Consider the following 24,493-nt stretch of genomic DNA (forward strand, 5'->3'; position numbering starts at 1 on the left):
GGCATTCTGGGCAATGAAATTGCTGACCAGAACGCCACTTTGGCGGCCCTCCGTAGTGGTGTTGATGTAGCGCAGGTCCCTCACCTCGATCTGAAACCAGTAATCCGGAGGGGAATCCGTAAATGCTGGCAGCACATGTGGGACACACACACAGACAACAAGCTCCACTCAGTAAAACCAACCCTAGGAAGACACACAACAGAAAAACAAAACAGATTCATTGAAGTATCCATTTACAGACTACGAATAGGCCACACTTACGCTACACACGCTTATCTTTTGAATGGCACACTCCCACCTGTTTGTAACAAGTGTGGGGAACGGCTCACCGTCCTCCATGTGTTAATTGAGTGCACATTCCGCAATGAAGCCAGAAAACGGCATTTTCCTAAAATATATACCTACAACATTCCGCTACATCCTTCACTGTTTTTAGGAGATGAAGCTATGTTCACAAATAAATGTCTTTTAAGTTATCTTGCGGACATAAAGTTTTTAAAACTCATCTCGTACAGTGCGTGACCTCCGAGCCTACGAGAAGTGAGTGAGGCCCTGATGCTTCCTTTGTTCGCACGGGAGGCCCACTCTCGTCGCATGCTCTTTGGCTCGAGGTGCATCACATCCCACCCATAATCCCTTTCAGCCACCATCATCAACATCTTCATGTTTTAGTGGACGGGCCCTGTACACCCATATATACAGTATTTTAGGATATATCATACTCATTTCATACATATTTTAAGCACAAATACGGCTATTGAAAGACCACGTAACATAGTTTTGGCGCTCTTTGGTCTTAGAAACCCTTGCGTCAACAAATCACTAACATACATACATTTTCTGTAGAAGTAAACAGGGCAATAGGCGTTCGAGACGCCTGACGAGGCCCCGTATCTGCGGTTTAAGGGTGCTTTAAAAGGCTCTGTAGCTCTCAATATAATATTGGCATCTTGGAAAAAATCATGCTGAACGTGGCCGCTAAGACAACTCTATTATTACGCCGAGTTTCATTTACTTGTCATTATTGGGTTGTTCACAGTAAAAGTCCCGTCTGCTCTCAATAGATGGCCGTCTACGGAGGGAGTGCGGTTACAGTAAACAGCTGTAACTCTTGCTTTATCGAAACTACCCCCCTGAAACAAATTATAAGAATTAAGTTTGAGATTATTCTAAGGAAGTTACGTGTATGTGCCTTTATCCGATAACTATAGTTAAGTCACCGTACATAACTAAATACATTAATCAACCAATACAGCTTCGCTGGTCTTTCATTTTCACCGTTGTCGGGCTCTGAATTTTTTTGCGTTGAGGCAACTGATTCCGTGGTTTAACTACCGGATTAAATACGTTTACGCTAGCTTAATTCGCGACTTGTAGGTGGGGGTGTAAATGAACTACATTAATTTCCCTTGCATGGCGATCATCACACAGAAGAGTTATAAATGATAAAGGGAAGGTATTCAGCTCAGTCGAATTGTTGTGGCAAAAGCCGTTATAAGAATGAGCTCGTTGCTCATATTTATAAGCGAGCGTTGCTTTATTCTACGCTGCCCGGAACTAAAAACTGATTTTTTATTTACACGTACTTATTGTTGCAGTTACCTCGTTGAGTTTCATTCGCACGATGAACTCTCTTTGTTCCTATTCAAGGATGCTTTATTGCACAATAAAATACCCTTAAGGAGGCCAGAGAGCTTTTTGTTTTAAACGGCTGCATCACTCTTTGAAGCGTACGTGTAGAAAAGAAGGGCAAGTTCCATTCAAGAGAAAACCAAAAGGTCGTACGAACTCAAAGTAGAGGACTCTGAAAAGGGCGAACAGTTTAAAATCAATGAAAAAGGCTTTCATTATGTGGTGGGCATAAAATAGGATGATGACGATGATGACAGTGATGGTCTGCGGGAGCTCATCCTTTGTTGGCAAAATGGCTCGTAAATCTTGTGCCTTCGTGGCAGCGAGGAATTTTATGAACGCCATTCATCTCGTGGTCTGAACGCGGCAGGATTTGAATAAAACAAGGGTAATACCGTAAGAACATTTTCTTTTTGTTCTACAGGAACCAGAAAGGCACCAAACACATATTTGACGCAGAGGGTAAATTGCTTATAATTTTTGAGTTTAGTGGTTTTATATACATTAAAAAAGTTGACTGGGATGATAAAGGTGGGTAGGTTCAGCGCGTATACGATATGGTTACAAGTGGAAGGAGGCGCGAACACAGCACCGAAAGGAAGAATACCACGGGTGGCAGCAAACATACTGAACAAGATCAAAGGAAGACCCCATGGCACGCACAGATTGACCTGGACCCCCGGTCACGAGGGATTGACGGGCAAGGAAGCGGCTAACAGCACTGCCCGAGAATTGACGAACCGGGCGGGTGACAGCACGCCGTTTTTCACCCCACTTTCCACCGGCTATGGGGAAAGACTGGAAGCACTCAGGGCAGCCAGGGCACTCTACCCGCCCCCTCACAAAAAGCTAAACGCAATGGAAGCCACCTCCTGGAGACAGATTCAAACGAATACTTATCCGAACCTCCACACGTATAGCCTTATTTACCCAGGAAAATACCGATCAAAATGTCCAACCTGCGGCAGCACTCCCACACTATACCACATCACCTGGGAGTGCAACAGCAATTGGCGTGAAGATGCAACACCAGAGAAAAAACTTGAGCTATGGGAGGCAGCCCTGGCCAGCTCGAGCCTGGAAGACCAGCTTCATCTAGTCAACCAGGCCCGGGAGAAGGCAAGACTCAGTGGAGTCCTGGACTAGGGACCCCACCCATCAGCGTCACGAAATGTCTTGTTTTCCAATAAAAGTTTGTTCCTCCTCCTACCGAGACAGCGACAGAGCGAAAGCTGCGAGGCGTCACCCACCCCTAGGGGTAAAGGCGACTAGCCTGGGGGCGAGTAGCGAGGACGCAGACGAGTAGAGGGTCCAGACAGGACCGACGCTATGCCGCGTCTAGTTATCCCGGCAGCGGGGTGCCTACTGCAGGCGATTCAATAAAGCCTTTGTCATGTCATGTCCCAAATTTATAACTTGGCCAATACAAATTTCACACCTTACTGTTGTAGAGAACATTGAATTTCGCGGTTCGACTCGTTATCGAATCCGGACGCAGAAGATGCGATAAGTCTTAGGTTATACGGCGCAGCTATTAGTGAACGCGGAAGTCACTTGCTGTACTCAGCGGTTCCTCCTTCTCGTATCTCGTTTGCACAACGTGACGATGGCAGTGGAGCGTCCGCGCTGTATCACTGAGCTCGCGGATGCCTTTCTTTCTTTCTTTCTTTCTTTCTTTCTTTCTTTCTTTCTTTCTTTCTTTCTTTCTTTCTTTCTTTCTTTCTTTCTGTGCAGAAAGGGGCCCAGAGGCTAAAGGATTGAAGCTTGACTAGGGCCCCTGCTCCTTTCGCAATGCAGATGACGACACCTTTCACCGTTTCCCACGAAAGTCCGCAGAATTTCCACAGTCGTCTGGTGAATAAGTGAACTGTATCATACGAAAAGAAGGAAAAAAAATCCTGGGCCATCACCACTAACGTGGAACTTGGGGAGGGGCGAATGCATGCAGTGTATAAGTGTATTCCTGGCGCCTTGGCGTTCTTGCCAACCGAGACGAAACCGTTGGGAGGTAGAGGTATACAGCTTTGCTGTAAAAGTCTCGCGTCTTTGAAGCACGAAGCGCCCAAGCGCGAGGCGTAAACGAGTGTCCCGATGTTTTTTTAGCCCGCATTGCGTTCTAGCGCGAGACGTAAACGAGTTTCCCGGTGTTTTAGTACCATGACTACATGAGACGATTACGACGACGACGACAGGAGAAGCCAACAGACGATAGTTGACATGATTGAATGACTGACATGACATGCTCACATGATTGAACTGCAAGGCTGTAAAATAGCAATCAAAATGGTGTTACAAAACGACTGCAATTTGGTTTTACTTAATTTTCGAGCGTATTGAACGGGGCGCAGTACCAACGTGCGCAAGAGACGAAGCAAGACTGTTTCAAATTGAGCATTCTTCTGAATTAATTAGCTTGAGGTCACATGGAAGGATTACAGTTCATCCTATAGCAGACAGGTATGGGCTGTCCTTTACAGGGCGGCTTTGTGACGCGGCTGGATTGGCATAGGAACGACGTCTTCATGTTATTTGTAATAAAGCGACGAAGTTGCATACTTCGAACAGTGCCAACACAGCGGGGACAGAAAGGTACGCTACGATATAAACTAGCTCGACTTTTTTTACTGCGATCGGTAGTTACCCAAGATGCCTGCTGAAATAAAATTTTTCGCGGTTATGTGGTTATGTAGTCGGTTGAGCAGTCCAGCGCCACATAATTTGTTACATGACAGTTTATATTAAATACGAGTTACGGCCTCTTTCTGGAACCATACTCCCTCATAGAAGCCCATGTATTTGGCGGCAGACGGGAATTCATTCATGGGCTTTTAGGAGGGGCATAATAATAATTGCATTAGCATTTTCCCCCAGGACATATGGATATATGAGAGCTTCAGAGCATTCGAGGTAAAGCTTGCTTTGCCGCAAAACGTATTCTGCTGACAAACCCCGAGACAAAGAAACCCGAAGGATGGAGCCATACACGGGTTCGCTGTAAAGATGCATGCGAATGGATCGGCAAAACTCGGAACATCCCCCCGCATTCTGAGCTTCAACCTGCTAAAATTACTCCCACCTCCCCTCGCGGGAACCCCTGTGTAGATGCGACGCATAGGGGGTTCCGTTGTTGTTTCCGTTAGGTTGATTCTCCCATCGCGTGAAACGGGCCGTGAACCCCCTGCCGCGGCTATGACGCAACGTGGCGCGGATATAATCGAACACAATCCACTTTAATCTAATCCAATCTAAATCCAAGCCAAGCCAATCTAATCGAATCCAATCCAATGCCCCTCGCGAGAGAGTGTTCGCTATTGGAGAGGAGAGGGGGTGAGCGGCGGAGAGCGCAGCTCGCGCGGCGAGGAGAATGGGGGAGGGGTGTGGGCGGACAACGACAACGCCGTATGGAGGGACAAGGCGAGTGAATGAGATGCCGTCGCATCTAAAAGTAATTAGACAATTGTAACAGCTTGCTTCAGTGTCCTGATAAGTCGTGGTGCAGTGCTACAGCCTGTATTCAATAGCGAGGTACGCATGCAGGCAACCACGTGAGTGCGCCGTCACTGGTTACGTCGGGATCCGCGGGATGGCGGTACTTTTCCGTGCTAAGCGCATGATATGGGTTGTACATTCGAAGTTTTATCCCACCGAATGCAAAGTAATGCCTCGACTCCAATATGAGTGCGATTAATAACATCTCTGTTGACACCACTGTTGAGAATCGGGTTGAAACGGAGCAGACGGCGCACGCCGGTGTTTTCTTTTCTACGGCGTGCGGCCGCAGTGGCACAAGCCGCGCCATGTCCGTGCCGTGTCGGCCATGTCCGTGGCCATTTACAGTGTTGCCAAGCGAAGAAATTGACAGGTAAACTTTTCAATGAATACCACCTATAGGAGGTTGCTCCGCGTCGTCATCAAAGACTGCAATACAACATGGCCGCGTTGCGACCACAACATCGTCAAGGTTATTCCTGAAGCCCTGGAGCAAACAACTCTGTTGATGGACGAGCAGGATCTTTCCGTAAGTCGCGGGGAACGAACGTTGTCTAGAGCCACGGAGCTGCAAAGGCTGCTCAGCCTCCTCTACCTGAGTAGCGGAATTGTCAGACGAAGACAACACACTTTACCACCCCTTCCCAAAAAAAAGTTGAGAGACGCGCGAAAGCTAAAGTGCGTGCAACCTTCGCTGGTTAAACCTTGAAAGACCCAAACCACAACGACGAACGAACCCATGCAAGGAGTTTTCGTGCACTAGGAATTTATTGATTGCGGGGTTTTAACGCGCCGACGCAACGCAGGCGATGAGGCGCGCCGTAGTGGAGGGCTCCGGATTAATTTTGACCACCTGGGGATCTTTATCGTGCGCCGAAATCTCGTACACTCGGACGTTTTTGCTTCTCGCCTCCACCAGAAAAGCGGCCGCCGCGGCCGGGAATCGAACCCGCGACCTCGTACTCAGCAGCGCAACGCGTGCACTAGGAAGTCGGATCTACGAACGATATAAATGTATACCGATACGGGGTTCATGAGATAAAGGTATACTTCCGTACTTCTTCTTCATGATCGGTACGTTTATTGTCTTATCTAGGACCGTTGCTTTACCGCGATTTTCAAGTGTCCGTTTTTGACACATGCGACGTGTGTCGAGAGACCTGATCAGAGCTTTTTGGTCGACCAACTGGTCTATGGGGAAATGCATTGGTTTTTTTGACAGGACGCCTTCGGTCCCACCAAGAAAGCTTTCGCTTTAAAACTAATGTGAACCGCTATAGCTACCCGATAGCCTGTGCAACTTCAAGCCATCTCAACTGCGCGGCATTGCGACGCGCACGAACGAGAAGAAATACAAAACCTTGGTCAGCACCAAACCGCGGTCGATAATTGAAACAACGCGGTTTGTTATCGTCCCTCGCTTCGCGTTAGGGGTAGCCACCTAGACGAGTTAAGATCACGCACGACACTGACTTCTCAGAGGCGGAAGCCGCAGACGCCGTGTTACCCGTTCATCAAGGAAGATACACAGGCTGTGATGATGGCCTTCCTGTCCTTGAAACCTGCAGTAGCCATTAAAGTGTAAGTGTTCAGACCACCGCTGCTGACTTTGAAGCAGAAAAAGAAAAGACAGGCGCCGGTAATTGCGTCCATACCTGCACGCGTAGAACCACTGAGCTAAAATGAATGTGCGCAATTAGATTTTGCGGTTCAGTGTAGACAAGCATGTGACAGACGGACAGTTACAACTTAAAACATTGAGGTCACTCCGCGCGTAACAGGGCAATTAGCGCGCAGCTGGTCAGCCACACGGACATCAAGTGTTCTAACAGCGGAGCTGTTGAAGCTTTTAGTTTCGCCGTGGAGCGTTACCAGGAGACTGTCATCGTCGGCGAAGTGGAGAGGGTGAAAATGCTAGGCCGGGAAGTGTGAGTTAAAGTGGCGATGAGGAAAGGAGCCCACGAGCAGGTGTTCGGAATGCGCGCCTCAAGAAAAAAACGTGGTTTATCCCCGTTTGATAGGAATCGGTAAAACACGAAAGTGAGATGTGCTGTAAAATCTGCAGCTGAGCATGGTTTGCGGGTCGGCGGCTGCCTTGTGGGTGTGCTTTGCGAACGACGTCCTGCTGGCGGGTCGCTTCGGCAAAGGTGTACTGGCGTCCTTTCCGTGACGGATATGACGTCAGTGAAATCTTGGTGTATCGCGGCATAAAACACTTTCGTGTTAAAATATAAATCCCGAAAAGGAACAACCCTAAGTTTGACGTACTCTTTTTAGTACAAAAGGTTGCTTCCCCGCAAGAAGACCCTGTGTGCAGGGATGCACCCTTTACAGGCCGCTTGCTTCGTTGTACTGGCGTCACTTCCGTGACGGATATGACGTCAGCGAAATGTTGGTGTATCCGGGAATAAAACACTGTCGTGTTAAAAAAAGTGCTTAAACCGACAACCTAACCACTGTTCCACCCCAAAGGCCCGAGGGGTACTGGGTTAGCAGTGGCGGGGAACAATAACATGTGCATCCAATCGGAAGGCACTCAGTGCGCAAAATATAGAGGGAAAAAGGGCCAGATAGGAATTTTCTCTAGTATGAAAGTCAAAGAGGTTAATTTCGTAGGGGAAAAATAAACCTATCAACGAATTTAGGCGCCCGTAGCATGCATAAAACATTCCATCTCGACTTCCCAGGCCGCCTCATTACGAGGGTTTGGAAGGCCGGAAATAAATAATAAAAGAACAAAAAAGGGATAACCCAACCGCCCAAATTAAGCACAAGAGAAAACAATTAAAAGACCGCCGCCGCACGAAACAAAAAACGAACCAGGGGAATAAACTTTTCCTGTGGTCGGAATCTAACCAAGGTTCCTGCCTCATATGAAACCGGTTTTTATGCAGTTGCGTTTGGCGGTCTCTCGCGTGCTGTTCCCCTCACCAGTTCACGTGCGTTCGCGCCTGAAGTTGGGAGCACAGACGCCGAGTTCGCGAAGCGGGTTGCCATGGTTTCTAGCGCGTGCTAACCACGACCAACCCGGTCCACTGTAGAAGAGAAGCCTGCTGACAGAACGATGCGCGCCTGCCGGTCATGGAGAACTTTTAGTGGCTAGTTCTGAAACCCATGCAAGGTGCAACAGCTGGGCCTCCGACGAAGGGAGAGGGGCCTTCAGCCCTACTGTTCTTCCAGCCTTGCACCAGTAGTGCAAGCTGGCCAACCTTTTTTTTTACTCATGGGATTGAGACGGCTCTTGACACTCTTCATCTGCAACTTCTGCAAAATTGTGGGATGTGGCACCGAAAGAAAACCTATTTACAGCTATACTATGCTTACCGCTACCCCCCGATGGCATGACCGATGGCATGACCGCGCCATGCAGTTGCACAGCGCTACCGCCCCGTTTCAAAACGACGGCCTCTTGTTTTAGAGAATTGAGCCCCAGTTGCGCTGCCTCCAAGTCTAACGCGTTAGTGTGAGCTTCCTTGACTTTTTTGCATTTTTTTTTCTACGCACGAGAGCTATGAGGGTATTATAAAGCTACGGAAATATACCTGAGTAGAATAGTCTGGTGCTGGGCCTGTTGGTACAGTCTTTGTCAAAATTGTCTACGCCAGGACAAACGTTTCTGATCCACAAGGAACTCAAAACGAAAGCTTAACGTTTAAGTACGACTTACATTACCTGCCCCTTCTGTGTGACTACTGCGCCAGAAGCTGACGTTGAACACCTGTTGTGGACTTGTTCAAGCCTTAGAAACGCCAGAATCCAACACCTCCGAGGCACAGGGCTCCATCCTGGGAGACCCCCCGATCTTAAGCGTTGGATATGGGGACCCCAGTACCGCTCTCTTCTTGGCTTTCTGCGTGCAACTGGTGCAATGTTGTACCTATAAACCTCCCTGTTATGCCGTATACGGCAATCTATCGCATTAAAAAAAAAGAAAGTAAGGAAGGTGCTTTCGCCTTCTTTATAGCCTTGTAGGGCGCTATGTCGGGCGAGAGGAAGGAGCCTCAGGCAGGACGACCGTTCGTCGCAAGGCAAAACCAGATTCTGTTTTGTCAGCATCAGTGCGACCCCCGTGTCCTCGCGCGCTCGCGCGGCCACGCAGCCTGTGTCCATGTCGATCGGGCTCTGCGCGATGAGCGGCGCTCGATCCAGCGATGTCGCTGGAGCTGGTGCTACATGGGCTGCCGCCACTACAGGGCTCCCCGCATTTCGCCCTCGTAGAAGGCGGTCGTCGTGGTCGGTGATTGCGACGTCGGCGGCGACGTTTAAGCTTGACGGCGGAAATGGCTGCTTGCGGTGGTGGCTTCAAGTCAGGGGAGGGTTTCTTTTCGACGGATTGACCTTGTAGCTAATTTTGAGGACGTGGGGACGTGTGTCTCGCCAACTCTGCGTCCGCTCAGCCATGCTGGTCATGTTTAAGCTACACCTCAGAGTCGTGTAGCCGGGGTGTGTTGTGTGGGCCAGAGGGTTGTCGGTGACACAGACCTTGTCGGCTTTGTTGTAACGGCCGGTCGCACGGGACTAGGGCAGCAGCTCGTCGGAGGATGGGCTTTGATCATCGTCATTGGTAACGAGTGCAACAGTGTCCATCTTGTGCATGCTATGCGGCGACGGCAGGGGAACCGTAGTAGACGAGCACGTAGACGAGTCAGCCGCAGCACAAACGGTCGAGGTGCGTCGTGAAGCAGCGTCTTGTACTAGCGTCTCCTGTTGTGAAGATGAACACGGCGTGGTGGGTGCATAAATTGCGCTTAAGTCCACGGGTACCGCTTGTGTCAAGGGTGGTAACAGCGGTGTGTTCAGGCGCCAGCCCGGTGCTTGCGCACTGCAGGGAGGCGGCGTAGATACAGTGGCCAATAGACTGGTGGGGTGTGAGGCGCAGTCGTTCGTCGTTGCCGCTGAGCCGCCGTCGGCTGGGCATAGCATGGTCGTGGTAGCAGTGTCGTCCCTGGGCGGTACCGCCGACGCCAGCATGCTGGTGCTAGGAACGAGGCCCTCGACTGGGGTGGTGTAAGGGTGGACGGCTGTGGCGGGTTGTTTGAGGTACCGACCGTAGCGCGCGACCAGGACTGCTCTGAGCTCGTCGTAGGGCTGGGCGCCGGGCTTAGGCAGGGTGGAGGCTAAGCTTGACGGTAAAAGCTCGTACATCAGCGCGTAACGGTCCTTCTGGGCTGTGACGTGGTAGAGATCGAAAAAGCACTCCATCTGCATAAGCCAAACCTCGGGGTTCTTAGGGTAGAACGGTGGGCGGGGTGGCAAGGTCGCCGCACTGAGTGCCGTGGTGGACGCACTTTGAATGGAGTGACTGGGCGCAGCCGGGTTGGAGTGGCCCGTAGAAATGACGTTCAGCGAAGCCTGGAGGTGGTAGAAGGTCTTCAGGGCGCGAGGGAGGCTGAAAGCCGGGGATCGAGGTTCCCATTCCATCATGAGTCACGGCGTGCAAGGAAGAAGTGGCAGGAGGCGATACAGTGCCATTGTGGCGGGAAGGACTCGTGTCGAGGCGCGCCATCACGTAGGCCTTCAGTGTATCGTAGGGCCGCTCGAAGCCTTTTAGGCGCTCACCGCGTAGGGCGGCCGGAAGCAGGGCGGTGGTGATGCGCTATAGCGCTCGGCCTGTGAGTCGATACGGCGAATGAGGAAGTGCGCTTCCATTTTGAAGAACCAGGCTCGGGGGTAGGGTCGCTTGAAGGCCGGGTAGGGCGGCAGAGGGCAAGCGAAGTGGGGCTCCATGCTGCCGACGTCCGGGTCACCAATTGTGTAGGCGGCCGATGATGATGATGGTGGGCGCTTGCTGTTGATGACGAAGTGGCCGCTACAGCCTAAAACATTTCCGTATCCCTCGATATGTAAGCTTGTTTGCGTATTAAATTCTTTGTGGCGTATTAACCTGTGTCATGACCTATAAACGTCTGACGAAGCATGTACACACTTGCGCAAAATGGCGAAACCCAGCCTCCGACAACGGAAAGAAAGGTGAGGGAAATTGCAAACGAACGTCGGGTTGGAGCAACAGAGCTTCCTCAAAACAAAGGGCTCGAAGAAAACAAAAGCGCGCCTGCTCCATCGATCAAAAAATCGACGTACAAGCAGCACAGCATAACACATGGTAACAACCGCATTTTTTCCAAAAGCTAGCCCTTTCCTTGGTAGCGATAAGGAGGGTGGACCGTGTTTTCGCAATTGACAAGTTTCAACCAATTCTGCCCCGCGTTTCGTTGCTGCCCGACGAATAATCTGGAAATATGAGAAACGGGAAACCATACTTGCACTCGACAATGAGCAGGTAAGCTAAACACTAATAATAAGAGGAGAAATGATGATGGTTTGCTACTAATCTCATTTCTTTCATCTTTCTTGCAACGAGCGCCTGAAGCGGCTCATTGTCGGCGACAGCTCGATGCTGTTGTGTACTTTGACCTTACATGGCTCTTAATGTCGTCAGTCACCACTTGCTTGTTCAGACGTTGTCCCTTTTGAACAAGTTCTTGTCTTGACCTTTCAGGAAGGAATTTTACGGAGGACTTGCTAACGTCAATGTTAAGAGCCAGCAGTCCTATCATAACTGTGCCTCAAGTGTCGTGCCGCAGGGGCTGGTTCTCAGCCCGTTTCTTTTTTGTATGCCAGTGATGCTCCGGCTGCTACGAGAAATATGTATTATTTACTTTACATTTATGGCGTCAGGACTTTCACGAACGTTTTGTGTCTCCGTGAATGTAGACAATTGAAAAAAGACGTCGATGCGTTTAGTCATTAGTGCAAGGAGGACGTGGAGATTGTATAACGCGGCGAAAACCGAAGTATTTTATTATTTTACTGTATTTTACTGTAAAACACACACACACACACACACACACACACACACACACACACACACACACACACACACACACACACACACACACACACACACACACACACACACACACACACATGCACACACGCGCGCGCACGCACGCACGCACGCACGCACACACACACACACACACACACGCACGCACGCACGCACGCACGCAAACAAAACGGACCGCCTGCTCTTTCAATACTGACTGCAAGTGTTTACGTAGAATTTAGACGACGAGTGATCTTGATGTTCGCTTTAGTGACAAGCTTACTTGAACCCGGCTTGTTAAGTCTATCAAACAACGAGCTCTTCGGCGCTTGGGTGCGGTTTGCAGGATGTCTAGACAATTCCGTAGGTCTGGGTCTTTTCTGAAACAATGCTCAGCGGTCATTCGCCCTTTCCTGAAGTACTCCTCGGTTGTCTTGAATGGCATGGGCAAATTAACAGGGTGACTATTCATAAAGTGTAAAATAAATGTTTGTGAGTCCTTGGATGTCGCTTCCCTCACTGGCTCCTCCCATCTGACCCGGGACCGCCGTACGCCGGAGTGATGCATTGTCTGAAGGCTAGGCGGGATAAAACTGGCATTATGCTCCTTGTTATGCTAATCCACTAACGGGTTACGTTTGCTGAACACTCCTCAGCTCAAGCTAACAGTTTAGCTTAAAGCCACAAGAAGTGCCCCTTTCTTCGCACTTTCAGCTGCTGTAACTGGCACTCTTCCCTGATCAGGCTACAGAGCACTTTTAACTTTTTAGCGCGTTTTTTTTTCAGCGTCAAACTGTGCACAAGTGCGTGCATATGTATACGTAGACAAATACTTATTTTTATTTATGTTTTCGATGACTCAAAGTGCCGTAACCCGTTGTGCTGGGATTTTTTTTGCTTACTTCACTTCTCACACTCTCTCTGGTTGCTTTATAAATTTTTATTATTCCCCCATTTGCGATAGCAATTGCTTCTGTTCTATTGCATACATAGACAGGTGTGCTGTTATATACGCCCTACTGAAAAGTTCCGTACATACGGAATTATGGGAATACGGAGTTCATACGGAGTGTTACGCCCCCAAGCGTAATGAATGTAGATATTAGTTCCACAAACAGGAGAAGTATATGAGTTCGCACAATATGAACGTTTGGCACTGTTTTCGTGTTTTGATTTTCGATAACAAGCAAAATCACTCTCCGTATGATTTCCGTATACTGCGTATATACGGAATTCATACGGACAACGATTTCGCGGTTCTATTGATCATAGAGACTTAAAACCGGTGTCAAATGTTTCAATAGGCATGCACTGATTCATTTTCATGTGCTTGTGAAAAATCTTGCTCAATTTGTGGCGGCTTTGTGTCATGCTAGGAATGTACTCCGCATTCTCATAATTCCGTATATACGGAACGTTTCAGGAGGGCGTTCTGTGAATTATTAGCTTACGTTGCAATGCTGCTGACACATTGTGTAGGGGGCTGAGGACCTTCATCAGGCTTTGTCTCTTGAGTCTCAGTATCCTCTCGCTCAGATGAGAACTAGTTGTTTTATTTCAACGATATCCTAAACAGCTATTCAGTCCAGGCAGTTGAGGAGTGTACTCGTTCTTATTTTTTACAATAAAACTGTGTACTATCTTTCATTGTTCCGTCGGGCGGAAGAGAGAGAGAGAGAGAGAGAGAGAGAGAGAGAGAGAGAGAGAGAGAGAGAGAGAGAGAGAGAGAGAGAGAGAGAGAGAGAGAGAGAGAGAGAGAGAGAGAGAGTACTTTATTTCGCGCTGGCGATGGGTTTTCAAAGGTAGATGTCGTGAACGATCTCCCTCCCTTAGCCGTCAGCCAGGATCCCTTGGATCCTAGCAGCGGCTTCGGCCATCCGGACTGCTGTGAGCTGTGTCTCCGGTGTGGATCTGAGCAGAACAGTCTCCCATTGTTCTATTGTCTTAATGTACTTTCTGAGCGTATTTGTATCTACATTTCTATTACTGCAAGTTGCACCTTTTTGCAGACCATGGCAAGACCATGCCATGTAAAACAGGTCAACAGGTCATGGTAATTGGAGACTAATGGGAGAGGCCTTTGCCATGCAGTGGGCGTAGATAGGCTAAAGATGATGATATAATACTATTGCGCAGCGTCTGTTTCACTTTGGCCGGCTGTCTGAATCCAGTCACAGACAGACATACATACAAACAGACCAAAATTTCGGCGTTTAAGTAGTCCAAGAAAGAATATCTTTTTAAAAAAGGCTGAGTTAGGTTAGCACGTCAGCATGTCCCGGAACTGGCAGTGAAGCGTCGGTCCGGGCAACAGCTGCTGCCTGAGGACGGTCATCTCATGGTGATGGTGCAACGGAAGGAATTCGATGAATAGCGAGACAGAGCCTCCTTTAAAGGAGGCTATGAGCCAGGCCACACATTCCACTTCGCTCAAAACGGTATCTGTGCAGATGCACAGCAGAACGTCAACATGGGGGTTTGCGATCGCCCTCCATTTATGAGTTAAAACGTGGGTAAAACTTATGCTGATTGCCGCCACTCGGCGAGTTTCCACCGTTGATCGCCGTGAGTGGTCATTATGAAGTGGTGGGGCGAGGCCAGCCTATACGGAGATTTTTTGCAGTGATATTTTCTTTAAATCTGGGTTGGATACGGCGATGTTCAGAATTCGTGGATAATGCTTCAGGTCCTGACGGGAATTAAGATCCTTCCACAGGACTTGTTCTTATTAAGTCACGTGCGACAACACCCTGATACCAATGTATCCACTCGTAGCCCCGCGGTAGTGTTTGCGCACGACTACAGACGCTGCCATCAGCGCAAATTATCTGAAGCTGGCGTTCAGAAACGCTCTTGGCGCAATCGCCAGTGGGGCTGGCAAACAACGTTTGCAGTTCCGGGCAGCCGACAATTGAACGACCCTAACTTAGGGTACGCGTTGTTTGCGGACCTCGTATCTTTACAACACGCGTTTCTAATTTGCCAACAAGGTCACGGAAGATAAAGGCGTATCGACAGAGCGACCAGATGAAAAGCACCGCTGTCGAAGGGGTGGGGACGCGGAGGGTGTAGTTATTTCGACGCCATGCTCCAGGAAATTGCTGGCGCGTGATATGCTATCGATATTCACTTATCGAATGAGTTTGTGTCAGGGAGTGGCTTTGCGTTGAGACTGACATCTAATAGAGCGTTTTAGCTTATCGTGTGTACCGTGTGTTCCGTGAGTGCAGTGTGTACCGGGACCGTACGTGCATGCGCGCGCGTACGGCGAGGCGGGCAACACTTCAGCGGAACGAATGCGCGGGCACGGCACCGGGCCAGCGGAACTAAGCCGCCCTACCGGAACGAATGCACACATGCCCAGTCGGGTCCCGGTGCACACGGTACGCGCGGAACACGTTGTACACACGGTAAGCTAAAACCTTAGAGTTATAGCAGAGCGGTGCCGACGGAAAGCGGGCGCGCAAAAACAGGACACCCAAAAACTCTTTGTGAGTTGCGAGTGCTAAAGCTTTGATATCGAATTCAGTGCCGCTGAGTGCTCCATCCAGCTGTGCGCTACGAGTGATGTTCGCTCATGACTCGCTCTGCCGCCTACGTGCGTCGTGTGTGGTGTACTCGCGTGGACGGTTAATCAGAGTGGCTGCTACCGGACGGTGAACGGCGCATAACGCCGCACACTCCATGTGCGTTCCCAGGCGTTTCCTAGGCGACCGGAGGCAGGCGATTTCATTATAATGGCGAGAACAATAGATGGCTCATATCGGCAAAAATTTTCGCCGTCGATCCACCAGAAGAGCGACAGAACTGAGAACGAAAAAGTGCCTGGCTGTGGTGGCGCTGCTCTCGCTTCACTGCCAACGTTGTTCGTCAAGTCGAAGCGCAGCTCGCCAGTTTACCTCTTCCAAGTGTGGATACTGAGGGTGATAAATAGGGAAGAAAGGGCAGGGCGCGTGTTGGCGAAGAAAGCGTGGGCAAATACTTGGATGGGTTGCATACTCAGATCACCGGAAGCGTAATATCTCACTCGCGGGCATTCGTGCCGTCGTGTTCCAGTTTTACTAATGAACATGCCATTTTTATGCCTGCCATTTTGCAATAGTTTACGTTAACAGCCATGCTAACACCGTATTACGTATCTAAGGACACAAAAAAAACACAACCGAAAACGTCTGTTGCCGTATATATATTCGCCAATAAGGACAAAATGCGCGCTCGAAATCATAGTTGCGGACGATCCCTAACGAAATTCTTATGCGAAGGCATTTCGTTTGGCCAGGCTCGTGGGAGAGACTTCTGCCGCCGGTGTCGACTATAGTCAACATCCACATCCAATTCACTGCAGCGAACCACTACCTTGCTGCTGCGGCACTACTACAGTGAACTAGAAACTATTCGGGCGAAATATTCTAGTTCACTGTAGCACTGCCTCCACACAAGCTGAAGGCAATGGCCAGTACTGCGGGCGAGATTTGTTATGCACGTGCTTTTAAAGCGAAGCTTTTTATGCCTGCTTGACTGGTAACATCCGTGCGCACCACAAAACGCCCTGAAAGAAAGCCCACTTTCTCAGACGATGATGATCATCATGGATAAGGTGAATAAAAAAGCAGTGGCTTAGCTCGGCTATGCCAGGATATACGTAGCGTGAGCTAAGGTTCAGCTGGTTATTCTTAGGTTTCCTGGTTGTCTAGGATTAGCTCATTATCATGCCTACTGTTGCTAAAACGATTTCCAAACCAGTCCAGTCCAGTCCGGTCCAGTCCAGACCAGTCACTGCTCCTCGCGCATGGCTCCTCCTGTAGCATGGCTCTCCAGGAGACACGCGAAACGGCTATCAAGCGGCTCCGACACAGCGTAAGACTTGGCTACTGCGCAACGGAGGCGCACAGCTAGGCACGCGCCGGCGCCAGTGCGTCTGCCGCGGCTATGACGTCACTCCTCTGAAATGCGCCGACTGGCGAATGTGCAGACTCAATTCTCTACACACCCGTACTCCAATTGGATTGGATTTCAATCCAACACAATCCAATTTAATCCAATCCAATCCAACCCAAGCCAGTCCACTGCAAGCCAATCCAATCCAATCCAATGCTCCTCGCGCTTCGCAGAACGGCCCTTCACGGCCCACGCGAAACTGCTCAACCTCGGCCAGTGTAGCTTACGCTACAAAATTGAAACGCTTCCCGTGGTCGGAATCTAACCTGAATCTCTCGCGTTATGAAGCCGACGTCCATCCGTCTGCGCCATTCCGACACGGTAAGGGGTGCGGGGACGGGCAAAATTAGACAGAAAAATCAGGCACCGCTCCGTCTAACGACGACGATCGATGCTTGAACGCGAAGCTCTCTTCGTGCGAAATCAAATGGCGAAGGGTGAAAGTGGAAGCCGCTGCGATCAAAAGTCCAAGCTGCGTCCGAGTCAAAGTCAAATCGTGAGGGAGGCTTCGGTTATCGTCTGCGAGACGATAACAAAGGAATCGCTCACGGGAAAGCTTCGCGTTCAGCCATTGTCGTGGTTAGACGGAGGAGGTTATGCATGATTTTAACAGCCAAGCTGCTTAGCAAATAGTAATTTTTTGTGTACGCAGTTAAAAGTTTCGTGTACGCAGTTAAGAAATTGCTGAGCACACACACGTGAGCGCGGGCCTCGCAGCGACCGCCCGGCAGTTGATAAAAACGAGAAAATACCTAGCGCTCGTGTATACATGCCTCCCGACGACCGCCCAGCGTACCCTGCGCACGTTTGTCAAGCCAAGCACACCCACTTAGGGAGATTGGTCAAGACTGGACAAAAAAAATCTGCAGCGTTCGCGGCAATAGTTACAGCACTTGCTCGGGACGAGGACTCCAGCGTTCACCGCAATCTCAGCAACACTTGCTGGGAACGAGAAAGACGCGTCATAGCGCACGCCCCTCCAAAGTGATGTCCAATGGTTATCACTTCCAAAAAAAAAAAAAATGAAGGAAGCTCACACTTATAGCAACAATGATGGAGTAAAGATCGTTGCGGCAGCGAAGAAGAAGCAAGTCAGCTGAAATCGTGGACTTAAACCATCGTGATGGTCGTGAAGGTTGCGTACAGCTTCGCGACCTTCAAGTCTTGCGGTTTAGTGTGAGCTTTCTTCATTTTTTTCTTCGTCTTTCTTTTTTTTTTCTAACGCACGTGTCATGAAATGAATCGCAGCCGTTGTTGTGTGGACGCCTTTTGCGGACGCCATTCGGGACCGCGCTTTCACCAACCGAATCAAGTAACGCTTCCGTGTACAAACCGAAACAAAGTATGTTGTGAAAACAATGAAAACCCTCAACGCTGAACCTGCAGCAGTAACACAATGCTTGCAGCGTCGCGTTCCGACCACGTGAGAGGCGAAACGCACCGTTCGCGAACACAACATCCGCGTCGTCAACAGCTTGTTCTCGCCTGCTGTCGTAAGCTGGCCTGCTGCACAGACGCTCGCTTTGTTTCGACAGCGCTTTGCCATGTCAGCGCACACGCGTTGAACGAGGCGCAGTTCGACGGCATACCTTGCAATATCCGTGGCTTGATGCGAGTTTCCGCCAGCATGGATCTATATAATCTGTTAGGTGAGTTTACGAATAGAATTTTCCTGTGGATAAGAGCACATTGGAGCTAGTGCACGTGGCACAGCGGGCAACGGGCTTTGCTTGCGTGTGGATCTGTGTGCCCGCGATTGACAGTGACCGTCTGGCCAGTTGCTAAAGGATGCATATGCGCCGATGGCGCATGCATCGAAGCACCCCGGTCTGTGCTAATGTACGAAGCCCTGCTAATGCGAAGCCCTGGCAGCATTTGAGCATGGGCACATGATCTGAAACGTCTCTCTCTCTCTCTCTCTCTCTCTCTCTCTCTCTCTTGTTTTGTTTTGCTGTCTTCTGTTGTTTCCGCTGTTGGTCTCTAACCTGTGTGCTGCCGCCAACGCGCTAAACGCTGCATTTTCTTTCCTCGTTACCTTTATGCCATGCGTGTGGTTCTTTGTGTTTGTTTTCTCGTATAACACCCCGCTTGGCGAATGTAGGTATGTTAATAAATAAATAAAATAAAACTAACCAGACTACTACCAGAGTCCGTCAAGACTCTGCTACTACTATTGCTGCTAATAGCGTCGCCTGACGGCCGTGCGTATATTCTTGCGTAGCATTCTTTGCGAAGTACCGCTAAAGCCGGTACCGTGTAGCCCTTTGCATTTTCGCGAAATGCGTAAACGCAGTTAATTGGTCTAACGAAAAAAAAACAAAAAAAACGAAAAAGGCAAGAAATAGAAGAAATAAAAATTTTACAAAAAATGAACTGCCAAAATAAAAAAAAACTACGCATCTTGCACACCGTCCTCTCAAAAATGCAGATAAAAATAAAAAGTCCCGGAAGAAAACATTGGTAACACGAACAGGAAAAAAAAGCGGGAACGGACCAACTGCGCAACGCCTGCATTTGCACCAAAAGGCATAACTGGTGAGGGTGACACATTTAATCGTCATAATAGCGTAAACGGGGATAATGTTTTGAACGGAATTTTTTGCGGATCAGCACTTCAGTGTTCCCGCGTATCATCATCCCCACCGCGAGCCGTCGATGAGTGCCATTAATATGACATGTACACATAAGGCGGATCCGATATTGAGTCGCATGACGTCTCATGATAAGTTGTATTGTGTCTCGACGCAAGTGGGGTGACCAAGTGGGGCGACGCAAGTGGGCTTGTAGTTGATGTCTTTTGTCGTGACCTGTAGGTTGTCGATGTCTGTTGTCGTGGTGGTAAATTTACGTTAAGTATCAGCCTTTGGCACGTTGATACGCTGCGAAAAGCTCGGTCGCTGTTTTGTGACCGCCTTACAGAACGCACAAACCAACCGTATAATAATGAAGAAGTCCCTATTTAAGAAATCTATTTACCGCGGCGGATGTCGTCGCACACCAAGCAGCGTGTTTGACTCTCAACGGTTACTGTACTTATCATATCCTCGGTGTTCAATGGCGTGGAATGCATGCAGGCAACCAGTGCGCCGCCATATCTGTGGCCAAGCGTCTGTTGCTAGGCGACGTTGTGCGCACGGCCCGCAGATCAGGCACCCCTCTTCTCCTCCATGCAACCGTGTGAGTGCGCCGTCACTCGTTACGTCGGGCTCCGCGGGACGGGGGCACTTGTCCGTGCTAAGCACGACCGTGAAACACATGACTGTGTTTCACGTTACGAACTCTTCGCCGAACACAAAGTATTGTGTCGAGTTCACTGTGAGTACGATTAATAACATCTCCGTTGGCGCCACAGTTTAGAACTGGATTGGAACGGAGCAGATGACGCACGCTGGTGTCTTTTTTTTCTTCGGCGTGCGGCCGCAGTCAACGTTTTTTGAACGCCGCAGTGGCCCAGGCTGCTCCTTGTCCGTGGCGCATCGGCCATGTCTGTGGCCGTTTCCAGTGTTGCCAAGCGAAGCAATTGACCGCTAAACTTTTCAACGAATACCGTCTATACAGTAGACTCGCGAAAATTCAAACTAGAAGGGACCCCGGGATTTTGTTTCAGTTATAAGAAGTTTGGATTATTAGAAGCTCTCACGAACACAAATCGGGGCAGCTCACCAACTTGTGGTGTAATGAAACATTCGCAAATATTTATAATACAACATTCACACACTACAGTGATTCACACTTTGATTCACACTTTGAATAAAAAATAATGATTGGGTAACTGCTTTGTGTTTGCACGAGAGTTGAAAAGGAAGTTGATAAATTGCGCTGACATTTTCTTTTTTTTGTTGTTGTTGTTTGCTTGCTTCTTGTTTGCTTGCATTTTGTATTTGCATTTGTGATTTTTTTTTCCCTGCCTCGTCCCTGCTGATTGTGTCGTGGGGGGTGGGAGCTCCGTCAAGCCGCGAGTACAGCGGCTTTTTTTCCCGCCTCCTCAGCCATTGTACTTGACTGAAATAAAGAACTTCAACTTCAAGTTTCCGATGCCAGTAAGGACATCCAGTCCATTGCGAGAGTTTTTTCCGCGCACTTTTCAAGAAAGTGCGCGGTTTAGCTTTGAGGTGTGCATGCAGATAATGCGACTTTTAGCAAATAACGATGCAAATGTGCAACTGGAAGCGGCAAAGGCAGCAGCCATTTTCCGGCAAGGACAAGCAAGACGTTAGAATGACCGGAATTCATGCAATGGAGAGGTTCGAATTAAGCGGCGTTAAAATACGTTGAAAACATGGCAGGCCAACCACAATTTTGAAATTTGTTGGAATTGACCGAAAGTTTGAATTGCCCGCATTTAAATTATCGTGAGTCTATATACTGTATGTAAAACGCAAAATCTTTCGCGTGTGCTAGTATTGTGTCATAAAAATTCTAATTGCTCGGGGTTTAGCGCGCCGAAGATACAACGGGCCAGTGAGGCGGGTCGCAGTGAAGGTCTCCGGATTAATTTTGACCACCTGGGGATCTTTAACGTGCGCCGAAATCTCGTACACACAGGTGTTTTTGCTTTTCGCCTCCGTCAAAAATGCAGCCACCGTGGCCGACAGAGCCCGCGTCCGTGGTCTCAGCAACACCACGCTTTCGGCACTGAGTCACCGTGGCGGGTAGTATTGTGCTATTCCAGGTACTTCCCCCTTTTTCACGATACTTTCGGCCCAAATTTAGGCTAAAAGAGGGAAGTACCGTTGCAGGTAATTTCCATCTTAGTTGGCTCTGAATGTTCTTGATAACGACCGCGCCTTTGTTACTGTTCGTTAAATTATTGTGTATTGACTCGTTTTTTTCTTCAGCAGCTGGCGGGCAGTCCTTATTTAAAATTCTTTGGGTCACTTAAGACTTAAGTGACTTAAGTTTTTAATAATTAGGTCACTTAAGTCTTAAGCTTTGAACAGATGCCATCCCATCCCATCGAACCACAGGTGTGTTCGATGGGATTTGAACCCGGGTCGCAAGTACAATGTACCAAGAAAACAAGTTAATAAGTATTGCCAGACTTTCGCCCTTAAGGCTCGTAAACAGATTTAAGTGCCGCATAGAGTTTTAAATTGCGACTGCCCCCCGCCAGCTGCTGAAAAAAAATAAACGAGTCAATACACATTAGAATTTAACAAAGGCGCGGTCTTTATCAAGAGAATTACCGAGTCAACTAAAATGAAAATTAAAAGGAACTAAAATGGAAGCCAGTCAACAACGACGCTGCCTCGCAGAATTTCGCCTTAATTTTTTCTAGCTAAAGGAGTACCTTAATTTTTGCTTCTTGCTTAGTGAAATTCACTCGAATCACTTGAATGGTTTGATAATCTGTAGCTAACCGGTGACGGTATAATTACTCATGAAACATTTTTTTGTTGCAAATTTCTATTGCGGCAAGTACTTCCTTTCGATTCGCTGATACCTTATAACCTGAATATAGCCACATGTCTAAGTTCTTAGGTTAGCAGCATAGAAGTGTGTCAAACTTTTTTTTTTTTGCGTTTTACATGAAACTCGAGTGAAGTCCGGTCTGAAATTTTCGCATACAATTCGTGGGGTATTCACACAGAATGCGCTTATACCCGCGTTTTTATAGAAAACCGTTATATCAGGTAGTCGCGTTCCAGCCGCTTTGTATCTGCAGGGTCATGACGTGTAATCTCAACATAGAAGATAATGCATCTATATTAAATTACTCTTCTCATTTTAGCGCTGCTGTTAGCGGCAGGTTAAAATAAATTATGTTCATAGCAGGCGGTAGCTGTTTCGCGTTATCTCATATTTTTTTGTTTGTGTGTGTGTGGGGAGGGGGCAGTTTTGCGTCACAAAGATAACTAAATTTGCAGATACACTGCGAATTGCCGTAGTAACGGGAGCAGGAGGCTCATCTACCAGCATTGCGATTTCCGTTTAGCCATTTCCACAGCTTTGTACTTGACTTTTTCTGTGGTGTGTTTAAATCCGATAGCTTGGGGAAAGCGGACATTTCCGTTATACAGATTTAAGTGAATACGATCACATGCCCTCCAGACACACAAAAATATGTGCCGAATTGTTTTCTTTCTGCTATCCACACATTAGCCCAAGTTACGGCGCACTTCCCTACGAAGCTGTTCGTTCTGAAGCAACGTGCGCTAGATCAAAAATGAAGAAAGCTCACACTAACGCGTAAGGCTTGAAGGTAGCGAAGATGTACGCAACCTTCACGACCATCGCGATTGTTTAAGTCCACGGTTGCAGCCGATTTGCTTCTTCTTCGCAGCCGCAAGGACCTTTACTCCATCATTGTTGCTATAAGTGTGAGCTTCAAACCTACATTCAAACCTACCTTGAACGCATTTGAGGCGACACAGTGATACAGTTTTAATTAAAGCAGGCATGACCTAGGTGCTATAAACAGTTCCAACACCGTGGAGTTCCGGAAACGCTGCGAGGCGTGACGGAGGGCAGCTAGTGATGTGCTGAAGAAAATGTCCCCCGAACCGTGTCCTTTTCTTGCGATAGAAGCCGACGCGGTGGGCGTGGCTTTTGCGGAGGAACGTGTCCCTCCTGCGGGCCTCATTGGCTGTGCAGGGGCCACTGCGTGCGTCATGCCTGCTGTCTGATCCCCGTGGGAGCTCTCCCAACGCTGCACGAGTGAGGGATACGAACAGTTTAAAGTACTGCCGTGGTTTAACGCTGTTAGACAAAGTTTGTCGAGCGATAGTTTGACTTTCGAACCGAGAGACCGCAGTGAACGGCCACACAATTGCACCGCAAGACAAAAGACGCTGTTCGGCGCAGTCGCTGGTCGTATACGCGCGAATGCCCAGTGAACGTAGATGCAGCCAGCGCCTCCTTGCGCCATTTTCTGATGGCACGTGACCTTACTCTTTCCCGGAAAGAGTAAGAGGGGCGAAAGATGGGACCTGATACTCTTTCCCTCTACTCCCTCTCCGCACCGCCTCCTCCCCTCCTTAGAACGAACGAGGGGTTAGACGCTTTCACTGATAACAATAAAACTGCGCAAAAGGACGGGACGGAAGAAGAGGACAACAAACCAGGCGCAGACTCACAACTAAATTTATTCAGAAACAGCCTACGCACCTATATACCCTTCCGTGCACATGCGCACAGTCGCATGCAACGCTTTCACTGCGCAACCGCACGAGGCTCTGGCGTGACCTTGGCTGAGCTCGAAGGTCAGATAAAGGCAATGACATGTTTTCTGTGTTTGTACTTGACTAATAGAGCTTGCGTTCTAATAATGCCCCTCCATAAAAAAACTAAAAGAAAGAAGCTGTTTTGCTCCGCCAGGAGCAGCCACGCAGCTGGCATCTCCGTGACGTGGCTACCTACGTGACAGAGCTGAACACTGTTCCGATATGGTTAGTGAGACCCTGCAAAATCTCCGATAAACGCTTGCACTCCTGCCTCCGCGCCGGGAAGCATTAAGACAGCTTTGCCCCAGCACTATGGGGCACTGGTAGGTTTGCTCGTCGCAGCAGACACGCCTTAGAATTTCTGCTTCGTTTTTGTTGCGATTTTAGTGCTGCAACTGACAGGAAGCTGGCCAATAGCGGGAAAGAGAAAAATCCTTTGAGTAAG

At 48.9% G+C, this 24,493-nt stretch overlaps 1 protein-coding gene across 6 annotated transcripts in view; it reads left to right on the forward strand.

Annotated features, from left to right (window-relative positions):
• LOC144152366 (MFS-type transporter SLC18B1-like) overlaps window positions 1–24,493 on the forward strand; it is a 136,687-nt gene that overhangs the window by 14,080 nt on the left and 98,114 nt on the right. Inside the window, exon 1 of one of the 6 annotated variants that reach the window (XM_077683631.1) lies at window positions 15,007–15,357. The exons of 1 other annotated variant lie outside the window; for it this stretch is intronic. In XM_077683631.1, coding sequence (XP_077539757.1) covers window positions 15,244–15,357 — 114 coding nt within the window. In that variant the 5' untranslated portion in view covers window positions 15,007–15,243. Of the gene's footprint in view, window positions 1–15,006; window positions 15,439–18,331; window positions 18,535–24,493 lie in introns of those variants that run through there. 4 more of the 6 variants (XR_013319152.1, XM_077683635.1, XM_077683630.1 and 1 more) reach the window with 4 other exon arrangements.

The sequence above is a fragment of the Haemaphysalis longicornis genome, unplaced genomic scaffold (assembly GCF_048455015.1).
Source record: "Haemaphysalis longicornis isolate Haplotype H1 unplaced genomic scaffold, Haemaphysalis longicornis Haplotype H1 scaffold_9, whole genome shotgun sequence".
Lineage (NCBI taxonomy): Eukaryota > Metazoa > Arthropoda > Arachnida > Ixodida > Ixodidae > Haemaphysalis > Haemaphysalis longicornis.